This window comes from Triticum aestivum, chromosome 7A, assembly GCF_018294505.1.
Source record: "Triticum aestivum cultivar Chinese Spring chromosome 7A, IWGSC CS RefSeq v2.1, whole genome shotgun sequence".
Lineage (NCBI taxonomy): Eukaryota > Viridiplantae > Streptophyta > Magnoliopsida > Poales > Poaceae > Triticum > Triticum aestivum.
Genome location: NC_057812.1, coordinates 488624418 through 488640875, shown reverse-complemented (window position 1 = coordinate 488640875; position 16458 = coordinate 488624418). Strand labels below are relative to the sequence as shown.

The following is a 16458-nucleotide window of genomic DNA, read 5'->3' as shown; positions in this document are numbered from 1 at the left end:
AGCTAAACCAATGCTAACCCTAGCTAGGATGAATATGAGGGCTATTTATAATCTTAGTGCAAATGGGGGCGAAAGGAGGGGGTACATGGGCTTCAGGCCCGAAACTGGACGCAGCCAGGTACCGGACGTCCGCTGGGGACCGGTCGTCCGGTGTCTCATGGGCGGCCGGACGTCCGGTGGTCGCCGGTCGTCCGCTCGTTCTAGCTCGGATGCTGGTGTAGCGGATTTTCGGAAGAGGCCGGTCGTCCGATCGCCGGACGTCCGGTGGCGCCGGACTTCCGCTCCTTTGGCTCGGGTGCAGGGTCACCGGTCGTCCGGTCCGGGCTGCACGTCCGATCGCTGTAGCTCGGCTGGGGCTTCAGGCGCTGGACGTCCGGTCCCGACCGATCGTCCGGTGGCTGGGACTTCTTCCGCAGCTCTCCTTCTTCCCGTCTTCACGTCCATCTTCCTTTTCTGATCCTCCTTGTTACTTGGCTTCTTCATGGCCAACTCCTTGATACCTGAGTATGCACAATGTCTCCATTTGAGGTAGTAGCCATGTCTCATGTGCATCGAAGTGGAAATGTGAGAGGAGAGATGTCACCTCGGTTTCGAGAGCTCTTGCACGTGCTCATGTCATGGGTCCGCTAGGCACTTGGTGAGACGATGATAGGTCCGGGGATGACCTTGGGATGCTCCGCATCAGTTTTCATGCTTCTAAAAATAATCACCAGTTTAAGAAATGTCCTAAAATTTCAAAACATCTTCCCATTTTCAAAAATTGTTCGATTTAAGAATAAATCAAAAACTTAAAAGCCTCACTTTTGAAAAATTGTTTGATTTTAAAAAGCATGTTCAAAAATTTAAAAGCCTGTCCACTTTCCAAAAATTGTTCAGCATTTGGAAATTGTTTGCATTTTTCGAGATTGTTCAATAATTTCAAAAAAAGTTCAGAATTTACAAATTGTTTGCTTTTTCGTAAGAAAATTCAAAAATTAAATTTGATTAAAACATTAAAAATTTCTCGTGTTTTAAAATAGTGCTCACAAACTTGAAAATGTTCGCATTTAAAAAAAATGTTCACTTTTTTCAAAAAAAAATTCGACTTTCTGAATTGATTACTAAAATAAACTGTTGCAATGTGGGGTCGCCACAGGTACCTGGTTCACTATAGTGCCGTTATAATAAAAAGCAATATGGTCCAGTATAGGAAAAACAGATCCATTCAGAAAAAGACCAGTTCACACCAATGTTACTATAGGAAACAATTAGCTACAGAAAAACCGGGCCACTACAGGAACCCCGAGTCACTACAGGAAAGCTCGGTCACTGCAGGAACTAAGCCAATGTTCACCTTTTGGCTTAGTTCTTTTTATTGTTCATATTTTCAAAAGAAATATTCCAATAAATATATTCGAAAACTAAAAAATATTTAAAAAAACCACGAATTTTAAAACTATTAACATAGTGTAAAACCACTGAATGTTTGCAGCAACTAGAATATATTCACACATTTAAAAAACGTGATATTTTAAAAAATGGTTATACAATGTAAAAAACATATTCTTGTAACTAAAAATATGTTTCATACCTTTCAAAAAATGTACATTGCACTTTAAAAACAGTTCACATGTTTCAAAAGAATGTTCTAATATTAAAAAAGATCTTATATACAATCTAAAACAATGTTCACTATCTTTTTTAAAATGCTTAATAATTAAAAAATTGTTTCAATGTGTACTTGAGAAATATTTAACATGCATTTGAAAAAATGTTCAAAAATATGTATTCGAAAATAATACTATTAATCATGTATTTTAATTATGTTAAGCATGAATAAAAATATTTTTAATAATTATGAGAAATGTACAAGGTGTATGAAAAAAGTACACAGCAAAATATATATTAGATTTTTTTAATGATGTTTTTGAAAAAGGTTAAATATGTCTAAAAATGTTCTTGACATATACAAAAATTTACAATATGTATGATAAAAAGTAGACATGTGCTAAAAAAGGAAAGAAAGATAAAACAAAGGAAGAAACCAAATAAACTAAAAAACCAAAGAAAAATAGAAATAAAGAAGGAAAATAAAACAGAGAAAAAGGCGAAGAAAACAAATGCAAATAGTGAAAACCAATAAGAAAGAACTCAAAGAATTAGAAGGACAAAAGCCGAAGGCAGAGGCGCTACGGTGCCGGGCCAGCGCACTCCCTGGTGCGGTCGTGCCAAGAGGCGATACCAAGTTACGTCTCCACGATGCTCAATGCACGCAGTAGCGTAACATTGCCCACCTCACTGCCAAATGGCTACAGTTGGTATGGCTTGTCAAAATAGAAACAATTTTCCCGGTAGTTCAGAGATGAGCCCATGCTTATCTAGTCTCGGTGATTAGCAAATTTGAATGCAATAGCGAAATTCAATAAATTCTGAAATATTTAGGTATCCAAGATCCTTGGATGCGGTAGGAGCGTGCAGATTTTTGTGGTCAAATGAAATCCGAGGAGCTCATGGCAAAAAAATGATGTCTGCAGTGCTCTTTCTCATGGTTTGTTTGACAGACATTTTTTTAAAAGTAAATAAAATATCTGTAAATATTGATTAGAATCTCACTCAAGTCTTATTCATGTAAATTATTGTAACATAATACGATCATTTGCAACGTGCATGAAAATGAGAAAATGGAAATGTTATAGTTTAAGTTTCAAAAGAGTTGAATGTAGCTATCCCATTTCTCATTTTTAGCTAGGTCGCACATGGGCATATCATTTTGTGATCATTTAAATGGGTGAGTATCTATACAATACGTACCTATCCATATGCCTGATTATTTTTATAATTTTTTCAAAAGTTACGAAAACATTTTTGGCTAAGTGGGTTCGAGTGTACCTTGTTTCCATAAATCAGTTGTTTAATATAGAGTTCCGATATATTGTGTACATTTAACATCAATATTGAATTTAGTAGCGGTGTTTATTTCATTTAAGAAATATACACCATTTTACAACTATCTGATCTCAACAGAACAAATTATATTCGAGAGAAGGCAACATCCTCTTTGGAACATAAATGAAAAAATAGCGTGCTACAGAAAATAGTGCGGCCGCTGAAAATATGCTATTAGCGTGCTATAGCGTGCTACAACGTGCTATTAGCGAGACATTATACACAAATTAATTTAGCGAGCCAATACTCTACACATTATAGCGTGCTATTAGCGGCGCTATAGCGCGGTATTTTTTTCAGTCATCACTTATCACGCCAAAAAAGAATGCACGTACTCCATCCATTCCTAAATATAAGTCTTTTTTAGAGATTTACATTTGGACTACGTATAGATGAATATGGACATATTTTAGTGATACCGAACAGTTTGAGTGATCGATCGGTGTTGGGTTAAGTCTTGCAACGAGCGCAACCCTCGTTCCTAAATATAAGTCTTTTCAAGATATGAATATGGACTTACATACGGATGAATATATACCTATTTTAGAGTGTAGGTTCACTCATTTTGCTTCATATTAAAATTTCTAAAAAGACTTATATTTAGAAACGAAGGGAGTAGTAATTTCGCAAGAAACTCTTTATATTCAACACAAAAGAATAAACATATGAGGAGATTCGACGCAACGTCCCTCAAACATCCAGGGAAACAAAATGGGTGTAGCGAGTGCGCGCATGTACATGCGCACCGATCGTATAGCGTATTACAGTACATGATTTATTTATCATCAGTACTGGGGCATGCTGCACTCGGGCGGTACGGGGCCCTTGCCGTTGACGCAGTAGTCGTAGATGGTGTAGCCGAGCTGCACGGCCCTGAGCTGGCGCATCTGCTCCTTGGTGAGCTGGGACGGCTCCGGCGGGGTGTCCTTGTTGCATCTGGCGGCGCACTCGGCGTCGGTGCTCAGGCACTCGCAGACGTCGAGGCCCATGTTGTCGTACTCGGCGACGAAGGGCGCCTTGGCCCAGTCCGTCTTGACGCGGCCGCCCTGCGTGGCCCAGTCGTCCGCCGACCAGATGCTGGAGAAGCCGTACATCGGCCGCTTCGTCGGGAACGGCACGCCCTTGCTCGCGTAGTTGCGGAACACGCGGATCGGGATGCTGTCCACAAACCACCTGCATGCACGCAGAGATTCAATCCATGGAAGTCAGCCTCCGTCGATCCTGTATATAATCTGGCAGCAGAGGTACAAGGATGCATGCATGGGCTGCTTACACGATCATGGAGGGGTTCCAGAAGATGGTGTAGTTGTGGAAGTCGGCGGTGGGGTCGAACCAGGGGTAGAACTGCACCTCCTTGGCGCCCACGCCGTCGGCGAACACGTTGGTGTGGATGGTGTAGGGCTGGCCCGTCTCGTTGCCCAGGAACTCGAAGTCGATCTCGTCGTGGTCGTCGCCCACCGACGACGTCTGTCATAATCAGTTTCTCACATCAATTATCAATTTTCTCGTGCATATATACGCATGCGTCTGATGAGAAATGTTGCATATGGCAAACAATGTGCTCACGTACGTAGTAGGTGGTGACGGTGCCGGCCGAGTTTCCCTTGACCAGCTTGATCAAGGTGGAGATGCTGCCGTAGATGAACGTCTTCTTGGTCCGGAGCATACTGCCTGATGACCACGAACTGAATTTAGTAAGCAAAAGAGCATTTTTGACACGCACAGATGCTGAGAGATACGAAGATGTGTGTTACCTGAGATGTTGCTGACGAGGGAGAGCGTGAGGTGCTCCCCTCCGTCCGTCATCGCGGCGTTCTGCGGCTCCCATGTGATGTCGCACAGGTCGGCGAAGTTCGCGCCGACGAGCCCGAGCCTCAGCACCGCCGCGAACGCCACGACGGCGAGGAGACCCCTCATCGACCTCCCCATCTCCTCCTCGCGTGTACGTGGATAGCCAACTGTTGCGTGCGGTCGACGACTTCGAGCTGGTAGAGAATTCAGAGGGCGCCGGTCTAGCTTTATACTATAAGATGATCGGAATTTTCATTTCCAGTTCGGAGAGGGGAGGTTCTGGCGCGCATGTAGGCACGTAGAAATGAATAATGATCTGCGCGGCCCCGACGGATTCTGCCAGCCTGCTCGACGTCTGAATGATTTGACTAATGGAATCTTCTGGTTGATGATCTACTAATAAGGAATGGTTCTTGGCAGGGGGTTTAGTAGTGCTCCGCATGACCAATGTTGTTTCCCTTCTTCGACGGGCCTGCACGCGGCGACTGGTGCTATAGTGCTCGCCATCACCTCCGGCATGCGTATGTGTCACCTGGTCAATGGAAACGGTGTTCGCCATTTGTCAAATGAGGACATTTTGAGCAAATATCTGCTTCAATGTTTCATCAGCTGCAGCTGAATTAATCCTGTGTTCGTTTCGGTGAAACTTATTTACAAGTTGCTAGCCTGTTAGCGACGCGCGAAGTTTCGTGGCGTCATGTTTTCACAATTGACTGTCCAGCATTAGATACAAGTCGGCAAGTTGTCGTGTGTCCAAATGCTCCGAAAACCAATCGGTTTGACTTTTAAATATGAAGTCTGAATTTTATCATAAAGTCCTAAGAAATATCTTTTCAACAATTTCCTGAAGCATGGGCAAGAATTTTTAGAAGGGATGGTACATGGGGATTTACCCTGGTTCGGACCTTCATGATTCAGGTAATACACTACTTCTGCTTTTGCTTTGATTGATTATGGGAAAACGCGTCACGTGACGGAGTTGCAATATGAGTGGATTTGTTGTTACCGAAACGATGACTAGATGTCGATAACCTCGAACTATCCCCTAACCTTGCTTTATAGGGGGAGGGGGCGCCTAGGGTCACATGTTTTCCAACCGACCTAGAGCCCCGAACGGATAAGAGATCCTCGACTTACGCCAAGATGAAGAACTTTCTGAAAGAAGGGTCGTATAGCTTATGGACCCTAAGGCCGACCCATCATCTGGCCTGCCCACCGATGGGCCACCCCCGGTGCTATACACCATCAGGCGACATTCATAAACTTTGAATTTAGCACACCGAGCGTGAAGGCTCTTGGGGCTAGCAGATCAGTCCCGCTTCACCATATCTGTGTTTGATACTAGTTCTTTCTCAAAATAAAATGGCCAGTGATTTCTCAAACTGGTTGTGTGCCCCATCAGCAACAAAAACATCCCCATGACAAACATAGGGTGAACATAGGTAGTGAAGAGAGGAAAGAGTTAGTTAGGATCAAGTGGGGCCCTAAGGACATGAATTTGTCATGCCAAGGCGCCACACGGTCCGCAACTATAGTATAAAAGGCCTCCCATTATCAATGAGAGCTTTATGTCACATATGGGGAAACCCACATATGTGATTGGTGAGGGAGTCCTGGATTAGGGGGTCCCCGGGCGTCCGGGCTATGTGATATGGGCCGGACTAATGGGCCAAGAAGATACAATATAGGAGGCCTTCCCCCGTGTCTGGATGGGACTCTTCTTTGCGTGGATGGCAAGCTTGACGTTCGGATGTGAAGATTTCTTTCTCTGTAAACCGACTTTGTAAAACCCTAGGCCCCTCCGGTGTCTATATGAACCGGAGGGTTTAGTCCATAGAGGCGATCATAATGATACAGGCTAGACATCTAGGGTTTAGCCATTACGATCTCGAGGTAGATCAATTCTTGTAACCCTTGTACTCATCAAAGTCAATCAAGCAGGAAGTAGGGTATTACCTCTATCAAGAGGGCCCGAACCTGGGTAAAACATCATGTACCCTGCCTCCTATTACCTTCAATCCTCACACGCACGGTTCGGGACCCCCTACCCGAGATCGGCCGGTTTCGACACCGACATTGGTGCTTTCATTGAGAGTTCTTCTGTGCTGTCGACAGAAGGTTCGATGGCTCGTTCGATCATCCACAACGATGCCGTCTCGGGGGAGACTTTCCTCCCCGGCCAAATTTTCGTATTCGACGGCTTCGCACTGCGTGCCAACTCGACCGACCACCTTGAGCATATCGATAGCTACACCCCTGTCCATCAGATCACTTTTGGAAATCCGAACTATGTCGCTGATATCCGAGGAGACTTGATCTTCGAAGGGTTCGCGGCCCGACCGCCGCTCTGGCCTTATATCCAGAGCAGACTGCCAGGTCCGAAGATGGGAGTTTAGAGCCCGCCGGACTCCCGACAATTATGGAACTTGCTACCGGAGATCTGGAGGGGACTGCGTCATCAACAAACCCGAAGTCGGACCAGGCTCTCCTTGTCGCTGAAGTGTCGGACTCTCCCTCGGACTCTAGATTCGAACTCTTGAGGTCCGCGTCAAACGGGTGTGGCCAGGAGGCTCTCATCCCGGCCAGCCCCGTGGACTCTCGCTTCCCTGTCCAAACCTCGCTCCTAAACGAGGCTCTGGACTTAATGCGATCCCTCGCCATTACAGAGGAATCGTTTTCGAATTACACCTAGCCCGAATAATGGATTGAGTTTTCCCTTTGAAGGGCTGAGAGTGGGGAGCAGGGAATTTTATGTCCCACCAACCACCCACTTCATAGCCACTATCGAAGACTTAACCGACATGCCGTACTACGCCTCCGAAGACATCGACAGCATGGATGACGACGCCGAGACGAACAAGGCCAAGACCCTCCTTTATCGAACGTTGGACGACCACCTCCACATACGACGTGTACATGGTAGACACACCCAAAGAGGATGACGACGACGGCAAGAAGGATCCGGTTGAGGACAAGCCTGCTAAAGCACCTCCAAAGCGTCGACGTCAGCGGCGCCGCTCAAAATTGCGTCGCGAAAAAGACATCAATACCGGCACCGAAGACAATAACACTCCGGAGAATGTTGAAGACCCCGAAGCCCCTGTCGAGCCAACATCCGAACAGGATGATTGGGAGGATGCGCTGATACGTCTCCAACGTATATATAATTTTTGATTGTTCCATGCTATTATATTATCAACCTTGGATGTTTTATATGCATTTATATGCTATTTTATATGATTTTAGGGACTAACCTATTAACCTAGAGCCCAGTGCCAGTTTCTGTTTTTCCTTGTTTTTGAGTTTTATAGAAAAGGAAAATCAAACGGAGTCCAATTGACCCGAAACTTCACGGAACTTATTTTTGGACCAGAAGAAGGCCATGGAGTAAAAGAGTTGGGCCAGAAGAGTCCCGGGCTGCCCACCCCCCTGGGCGCCTCCCTACCTCGTGGAAAGCCCGGAGACCCCCTGACTTGTTCTCGACTCCAACACCTCTTATATAACTCAAAACTTCTAGAAAGAAACCTAGATCGGGAGTTCCGCCGCCGCAAGCCTCTCTAGCCACCGAAAACCAATCTAGACCCGTTCTGACACCCTGCCGGAGGGGGGAATCCCTCTCCGGTGGCCATCTTCATCATCCCGATGCTCTCCATGACGAGGAGGGAGTAGTTCACCCTCGGGGCTGAGGGTATGTACCAGTAGCTATGTGTTTGATCTCTCTCTCTCGTGTTCTTGATTCGACACGATCTTGATGTATCGCGAGCTTTGCTATTATAGTTGGATCTTATGATGTTTCTCCCCCTCTACTCTCTTGTAATGGATTGACTTTTCCCTTTGAAGTTATCTTATCGGATTGAGTCTTTAAGGATTTGAGAACACTTGATGTATGTCTTGCATGCGCTTATTGAAGGAAATATGCCCTAGAGGCAATAATAGAGTTATTATTTATTTCCTTATTTCATGATAAATGTTTATTATTCATGCTATAATTGTATTAATAGGAAACATAATACATGTGTGAATACATAGACAAACATAGTGTCACTAGTATGCCTCTACTTGACTAGCTCGTTAATCAAAGATGGTTAAGTTTCCTAACCATAGACATGAGTTGTCATTTGATTAACGGGATCACATCATTAGGATAATGATGTGATTGACTTGACCCATTCCGTTAGATTAGCACTTGTTCGTTTAGTATGTTGCTATTGCTTTCTTCATGACTTATACATGTTCCTATGACTATGAGATTATGCAACTCCCGTTTACCTGAGGAACACTTTGTGTGCTACCAAACATCACAACGTAACCGGGTGATTATAAAGGTGCTCTACAGGTGTCTCCGAAGGTACTTGTTGAGTTGGCATAGATCAAGATTAGGGTTTGTCACTCCGATTGTCGGAGAGGTATCTCTGGGGCCCTCTCGGTAATGCACAACACTATAAGCCTTGCAAGCGATGAAACTAATGAGTTAGTTGCGGGATAGTGCATTACGAAACGAGAAAAGAGACTTGCCGGTAACGAGATTGAACTAGGTATTGGGATACAAACGATCGAATCTCGGGCAAGTAACATACCAGTGACAAAGAGAACAACGTATAGTGTTATGCGGTTTGACCGATAAAGACCTTCGTAGAATATGTAGGAACCAATATGAGCATCCAGGTTCCGCTATTGGTTATTGATCGGATACATGTCTCGGTCATGTCTACATAGTTCTCGAACCCGTAGGGTCCGCACGCTTAAAGTTCTGTGACGATCGGTTTTATGAGTTTATATGTTTTGATGTACCGAAGGTAGTTCGAAGTCCCGGATATGATCACGGACATGACAAGGAGTCTCGAAATGGTCGAGACATGAAGATTGATATATATGAAACCTACATTTGGACATCGGAAGAGTTCCGGGTAAAATTGGGATTTTACCGGAGTATCGGAGGGGTTCCCGGAACCCGCCGGGGGCTAATGGGCCTTGTTGGGCCATAAGGGAAAGAGAGAGGGGCTAGCCTAGGGCAGGCAGCACGCCCCCTCCCCTCTGGTCCGAATTGGACTAGGAGAAGGGGGGGGGGCGCCCCCCTTTTCTTCTCTTTCTCTCCCTTCCTTTCCCCCTCCTAGTAGGAGTAGGAAAGAGGGGAATCGTACTCCTACTAGGAGGAGGATTCCTCCTCCTGGCGCACCAACAAGGGCTGGCCGGCCTCCCCCTTGCTCCTTTATATACAGGGGCAGGGGGCACCTCTAGACACACAAGTTGATCACAAAGATCTCTCCCAGCCATGTGCGGTGCCCCCTCCACCATAATCCACCTCGGTCATACTGTAGCGGTGCTTAGGCGAAGCCCTGCCACGGTAGCTTCATCAACATCATCACCACACCCTCGTGCTGACGAAACTCTTCCCCGAGCTCTACTGGATCGTGAGTTCGCGGGACGTCACCGAGCTGAACGTGTGCTGAACACGGAGGTGCCATACGTTCGGTACCGAGGATCGGTCGATCGTGAAGACGTACGACTACAACAACCGCGTTGTCATAACGCTTCCGCTTAACGGTCTACGAGGGTACGTGGACGACACTCTCCCCTCTCGTTGCTATGCATCACCATGATCCTGCATGTGCTCAGGAATTTTTTTGAAATTACCATGTTCCCCAACAATGGTATCAGAGCCAGGTTTATGCGTAGATGTTATATGCATGAGTAGAACACAAGTGAGTAGTGGGTGATACAAGTCATACTGCTTACCAGCATGTCATACTTTGGTTCGGCGGTATTGTTGGATGAAGTGGCCCATACCGACATTACGCGTACGCTTAGGCAAGACTGGTTCTACCGACGTGCTTTGCACACAGGTGGCTGGCGGGTGTCAGTTTCTCCAACTTTAGTTGAACCGAGTGTGGCTATGCCTGGTCCTTGTGAAGGTTAAAACATCACTAACTTGACGAACTATTGTTGCGGTTTTGATGCGTAGGTAAGAACGGTTCTTGTTGTGGTATTGTCATGGCAGATGTCCTCGTGAAAGGACTTAGTCGTGGAGCCATCACGATGGGTTAGCTTAAAGGGGTTAAAGCGGACAAGGGACGCAAGGGTTTATACTGGTTCGGCCCCTTACGGTGAAGGTAAAAGCCTACGTGCAGTTGTGATAGAATTTGCTTGGGTTTCGATAACCAGGGAGCGAATCCGCTTTGCCTGGTTCTCGAGTTCTTGTTCGTCGTCCCTAAACCGCCGCCGGGTCGTCCCTTTATATACATAGGTCGACGCCCATCAGTTTATAAAATCCTGAGGCTGGCTCATAAACGTGTTCGGCTCGGTCTCTACTCTTTCTATCTTACAACACAAGTTACATATCAACGTCGGTTTATGTCTACAGGCCTTAACCCGCTTTTGGGCCTTGGGCCTTCATAAAGCGCCACCATCTTTGTCTTCATGGACTTCAAATAAAATACTCATTATGGGGATAACCCGGCCTCTCCTGGCCGGTTTATGTCCAGTAGTAATATCCCCAACATTAGGCCCCAGATTGATTTGAACTGGTTCAGGTCAATCTTCAATACTTAGGAAAATTTCTTCTTCAGCATCCTCACGTAAATCTTATAAACCGTCATGACATCATCTTCCAAGATCATGATAAACCTCCATGACGTCACCTATTATTAAAGATTACCTAAATCTTTCCTTCATTAATGAGCCTCCGACAATCGAGATGATAAAGTTGTCACATATCCCATTTTGGGCTCCTCAATTCTCGCGCCTATCACTTATCCATCTCACCTTATAAATAAAGCCGAAGGGTCCTTTTCATTTTCCCCCTTCGTGCCCCTTCGCATCATCTTCTTCCTCGCGTCGCCCGAACGTTGGAGCTCTGCCACCGCCGTCGACCTTCGCTTCCGCCCCAGCGACGGCCGCTTCATCAACCTGACCACACCAGAGAAACGCGACGCTCCTCCGCTGTTCCATTAGCATCCGTAATTTCCTCCTCTCCTTGCTCTAGATCCACCATTAGGGTTTCAGTGTTCATCGGAGTCTATCGAAGCTCCGGCGCCGCTCTTCCCTGTTCTTCTTAGTAGCATAAACGGCTAGTTTGGATCTATTATTTCTTGTGCGACCGTAGCCATAATCCCCCCTTTTCCTCATTAGAGCATTCTCTTTATATAGAAAAACTCATCTGAATCCGACGAACTGTTTAAGCACCTGAAGTTTAGGCCTGAATATATTCAAGTTTTCTGTCACACCGCAGATCTGAAATTATCATATCAATCTGTGAAACTTATTTTTCCTCATTTAGGTACTTTAGATCTGTACCTTTTATACCAATATAGGCGGTGTAGCTTTTTGAAAAATGATAATCTGGCAGGTACCCTTAGTCCCCTCTTAAACCGCCGGTTCATTTATCTTTTCACCTCCTCCATTGTCAGACTCCGGTTTAACAATATGCATATACCTTTGCTTCTTCTTATTGCCTTATACTCGTCTGTCATAGATCTTAAACTGACATTCATCTTTTACCAGCTTTCCATTACAATGGCCAAGCAATTTTATGCTTGTAACTGGGTCCCTTCCCGGGTTACTGCAGAGCAATTAGACGGATGCGTCAGAACTGGCGCTTTACCAAAACAAAGTGAGATCCACTGGCGCATTCCTGGTCCAGAAAATCCTCCTACCCCAAAGGACGGCGAGGTAGTGATATTTGTTGATCACATGATCCGTGGTTTTAAACCGCCCGGATCCAAGTTTTTCCGCGATGTGCTTGCCAGTTTTCAGATCCACCCTCAAAATATTGGACCCAACTCCGTGTCCAATATTTGCAACTTCCAAGTGTTTTGTGAAGCCTATCTGCAAGAACAGCCAACTGTCGAGTTGTTCCGGGATGTTTTCTATTTAGACCGTCGTACCGAATTTGTAGACGGCCCCAACACTGAACTTGGCGGTGTCTCCATACAGAAAAGGAAGGATGTTAGCTTCCCTCATGCCAAGCTTCACAGTCATCCTAAGGATTGGAACCAGACTTGGTTCTATTGTAAGGATACCTCTTCTGAAGGTGAGAACCCTCTACCGGGTTATCATGCTCAGCGGCTTACCAACACACACCCTCTTCTGCAACGACTGACTGCCAAGGAACGGGCTTCATACGCACCACAACTCGCCAAGCTCAGAGCTTTCATGGCCAATGGTTTGACAGGGGTGGACTTTATTCGTTGCTGGATATATTGGAGTATCTTGCCGTTAAGCCGCCGCCCCGGTTTAATGTGTGAGTACACAGGGGACTTCAAATATCCTCAACGACATATTGATATTCAGCTAACAGAGGCTAAATTCACTGAATTTGTTAAGAAGATGTTGGATGAACCAGTGACTGTCTGTAGCAAAACAGGGCTTAGCCCCTTCTGCGTTTCCAATAAACCGCCAGCTATAAGACTTGCCTCCCTCCTATTTGTACTTAGTATTCTTAACTGTGCAATCTTTTATATCCTCTGCCCATCTTTTTAACAGGGCGACGACCCATTCTGGAAGAAGAAACCGCGGGATAAACTGGTTAAGACTCCTCGACCTAAGACGAAGGCTGTCAAGAAACCTACCAAGAGAAAGGTAGCTGAACCCATCGGTTTAGACCTTGATGACGACCTTGATGATTCGAACGTAGAGGTAGAACTTGACTCTCTTGGTTCATTTTTCATACACCTCATTGACAATGATTATTATCAGGATGGCGCTGAGGGAAGCCAAGCTGACGACACAGAGGTAATTATCCTTTCCTCCGGTTCAGACCCTCTGCCAACACAAAAAATCCGACAAGCAGTACGGAAAGTAAGATTTTCTCACCCCGTAGCTCACTTGGACCCAAACTTTCTTTTGAAGAAGCAGCAACACGAAGCTCGCCGCACAACCCGACACAGCGGCCAAGTAGTCACTTTGGCCGGTTTATCGAACACGCCAGTTCGTAAGCGTCGATCTGAGGTCTCAAACACTTCCGATACTTCTTATCCCAAGGCGGGTTATTTCCGAGAGCCTCTTAATCCATCCGATTCAAATTATCAGGGAACGCCTCTGTCATCATCTGGCGAGTCAACGACCACACAGCTTCCGCCCCTTAAGACTTCCCCTGGGTAAACACCTTAAACTTACTCTTTTTGACGCTTTATATTTACATGGTATACTGACCTTTATACCTTTCTCTTTCAGAGCCAAGGCCAGACCCAACAAGAAAGGTCATGTAGATAAACCGCATGACGACCATGCAGTTGTTGAACCGGAAAGAACTCCAGAGCCGGAGGGAGCAAATGCTGACGCCGTGCTTGATGATCTGCCACCCCCAAATCAGGATTTTACTGAACAAGTAGAAGTTGATACAACAGGTCAGGCTGATAAACCGACAAGCCCAGTCCCAACTGAGGATAAACCGTCAAGCCCAGCTAAGGCTGCTGATGAATCGTCAACTCCGATAAAGGCTGCTGGTGAACGGGAAGATGATGTTATAATCACTGGTGTTGGCCACACCACCCCTTGCAATCCTATTGCATTATCAAAGCATAGTGCCAAGGAGGAAATTTCTGCTATGGGCAAAGGCAAATGGAGCACAGACTTGTCAAGCTACACCCACCTCAACACCCAAGAACTTCACTCTGGTTTTTTTAAACCATCTGCACACAAATCGTGACTACGAAGCCGGTTTAGTGAATCTGATGAAGGAGCGTTATGAGGTAACTACATAACCTTTTCTTTCTTATATCCAATTTCCAGTACCAACTCCAGTAGCCCCCAAGGGCCGATTTATGATGCCAATCTAAATCAGGACTTTGCAATATCCAATTCTGCATGCTTATCTTCCAAGGGCCGGTTTATCGTTTGATGATGAACCGGTATTTTTAATTTTGTAATCATGAAACTTTCATTAGTGTAATCCCCAAGGGCCAGTTTATCTTTCTAAGATGAACCGGGACTTTAATCGATGTTACTTTGAGCAACCGTACATTAGCCCCCAAGTGTCAAGAATAATACTTGTATTGTGCTTGGGACTTAAAAAAAATCTGATAATCAAGCAAATATGCATTAGCCCCCAAGTGCCAAGTGTATAACTTGTTATGTTCTTGGGACTTCCAAATTTTACTGCCACTTCATAATATGTCTTTCTCTTATAGGCTGAGCTGAGCAAAAAGGAAGCCCAAATTGCTGACTTTCAAGAAAATATCCAAACCCAGCAAGCAGAGACCTCCAAGGCCAAAGAAGAATTGATCAGTGCCTTAGCAGCCATGGAGAAGCTGAAGGAAACTTTGAAGAAGGAATAGGCAGACAGGGGCATAGAAAAATCCACTGTACAAAAGATAGCCGAAGACGCAGAGGCAGCCCTTAAACCGGTGGTCGAAGAGCTGGCCGGTTTAAAGCGGTAGATCAATGCCATGACCTCTGCTGTTTTTGGTAAGTATCTCTCCTGAATCTTTTCAATATACATTATCTCATCTGTTGTCGGTTTACTGATGCTTGCGATGACACAGGAACCCACATTACCCACCTGGGCTCGGACATGCGGATGAAGCTGAAAGCTGCCTATACACTGATAGAGCAGTTATATTCTGAAGCTCAACGGGCCATCTGCACTGCTGCACATAACAAACCGCCTCCAACTTTGATAAAGGATACCATTGAGAAACTGTCAATGCTGCCTGCCCGTCTGGACGAGTTAAAGAGATCAGGTGCAAGGGCAGGTGCGCTGACTGCACTAATGTGAGTGAAGGCATGGATACCGGATCTTGACTCGTCGGATATTGGCAGAGGTTATCCTAGCATAAAAGAGGACGGCTCCGAGTTTAACAATGATGATCTTCGGAGGCTGACGAAAGAAATGCGCCCTATAGCGAGCAAACTGGCCGCAGAAATAGATCTCTCTCACTATCAACCGGTTTATGACGCTGATCACAAAAGACTTCCTGCGCCAACACATGATGTAGAAGATCTTATGCCGCCAATCCGTAAGCATACCTATGCCCCTGATGTTGACCCCTCAAAGCTTATAAGTGATGAGGTTGTGTTCCAAGCCTTGATTGGAATCGATTGGGCAACCATTGACTTCCAGCCACTGGGTAGAGAGGAGGAAGATGCACCAGCGCAGGGTGATCCACAGCCTTCAACTCAGCCCGGTGATGAGTCATGATCCGGTGGCTAGTTTATCCTTCTGCGTACTGCCACACTATGTCGAAAACAATTATTCTTTCGGGTTGTTAAAGCGCCTTCTAATAGCTAGTTGAAAACACTTGGTCTGATATGCCATCGTGCATACTTATTTTGCCTGATACTGTGAATCCACCATGCTCTAAGAGATAATCCGTATCGGTGTTATTTAAATTGTTCCTGCATACAAGAAATTTGAAAGTGTCCTGGCGGTTTACCGCTGGACGGGTCATGATGCCCAAACATATGGCCTATGGATTGATAACCCAGGATGTACTTTGAAAGAATAATCAAAGATAAATAGGGCGATACCTGTGATATCATATCATACTGTTGGTTGACCAACTTTTGTATATTTAGGGTGGTAACCCCAATCTTGAGTATTGATAACTCCTTTCATGTTGTGTCGGTCTATGATAAAACTGTACCGGGTTATAATAAACACCGGTGGACTTGTAGTCAAAACTAGATCGGGTTAATAAGCGCCGGATTATGCTTAATCATGTACTGGCAACTTTATAGTTAAAAGCTTAGCCGGGTTAATGAATGCCGGTTTATCAAAACCATTATAAATCTCATCAAAGGAGA

The 16458-nt window shown here is 45.3% G+C and overlaps 1 protein-coding gene across 1 annotated transcript; it reads right to left on the bottom strand.

Moving 5' to 3' along the window:
- Nucleotides 1-3547: 3547 nt before the first annotated feature.
- LOC123152449 (probable xyloglucan endotransglucosylase/hydrolase protein 26) lies at nucleotides 3548-4971 on the bottom strand. The gene is made up of 4 exons (XM_044571987.1): nucleotides 4680-4971; nucleotides 4496-4596; nucleotides 4199-4392; nucleotides 3548-4098 (listed from the first exon to the last, which is right to left on the bottom strand). Exons 1-4 carry the CDS (start codon nucleotides 4852-4854, stop codon nucleotides 3711-3713), a joined length of 858 nt encoding a protein of 285 aa, XP_044427922.1. The 5' UTR covers nucleotides 4855-4971; the 3' UTR covers nucleotides 3548-3710.
- Between the last annotated feature and the right edge of the window lie 11487 nt (nucleotides 4972-16458).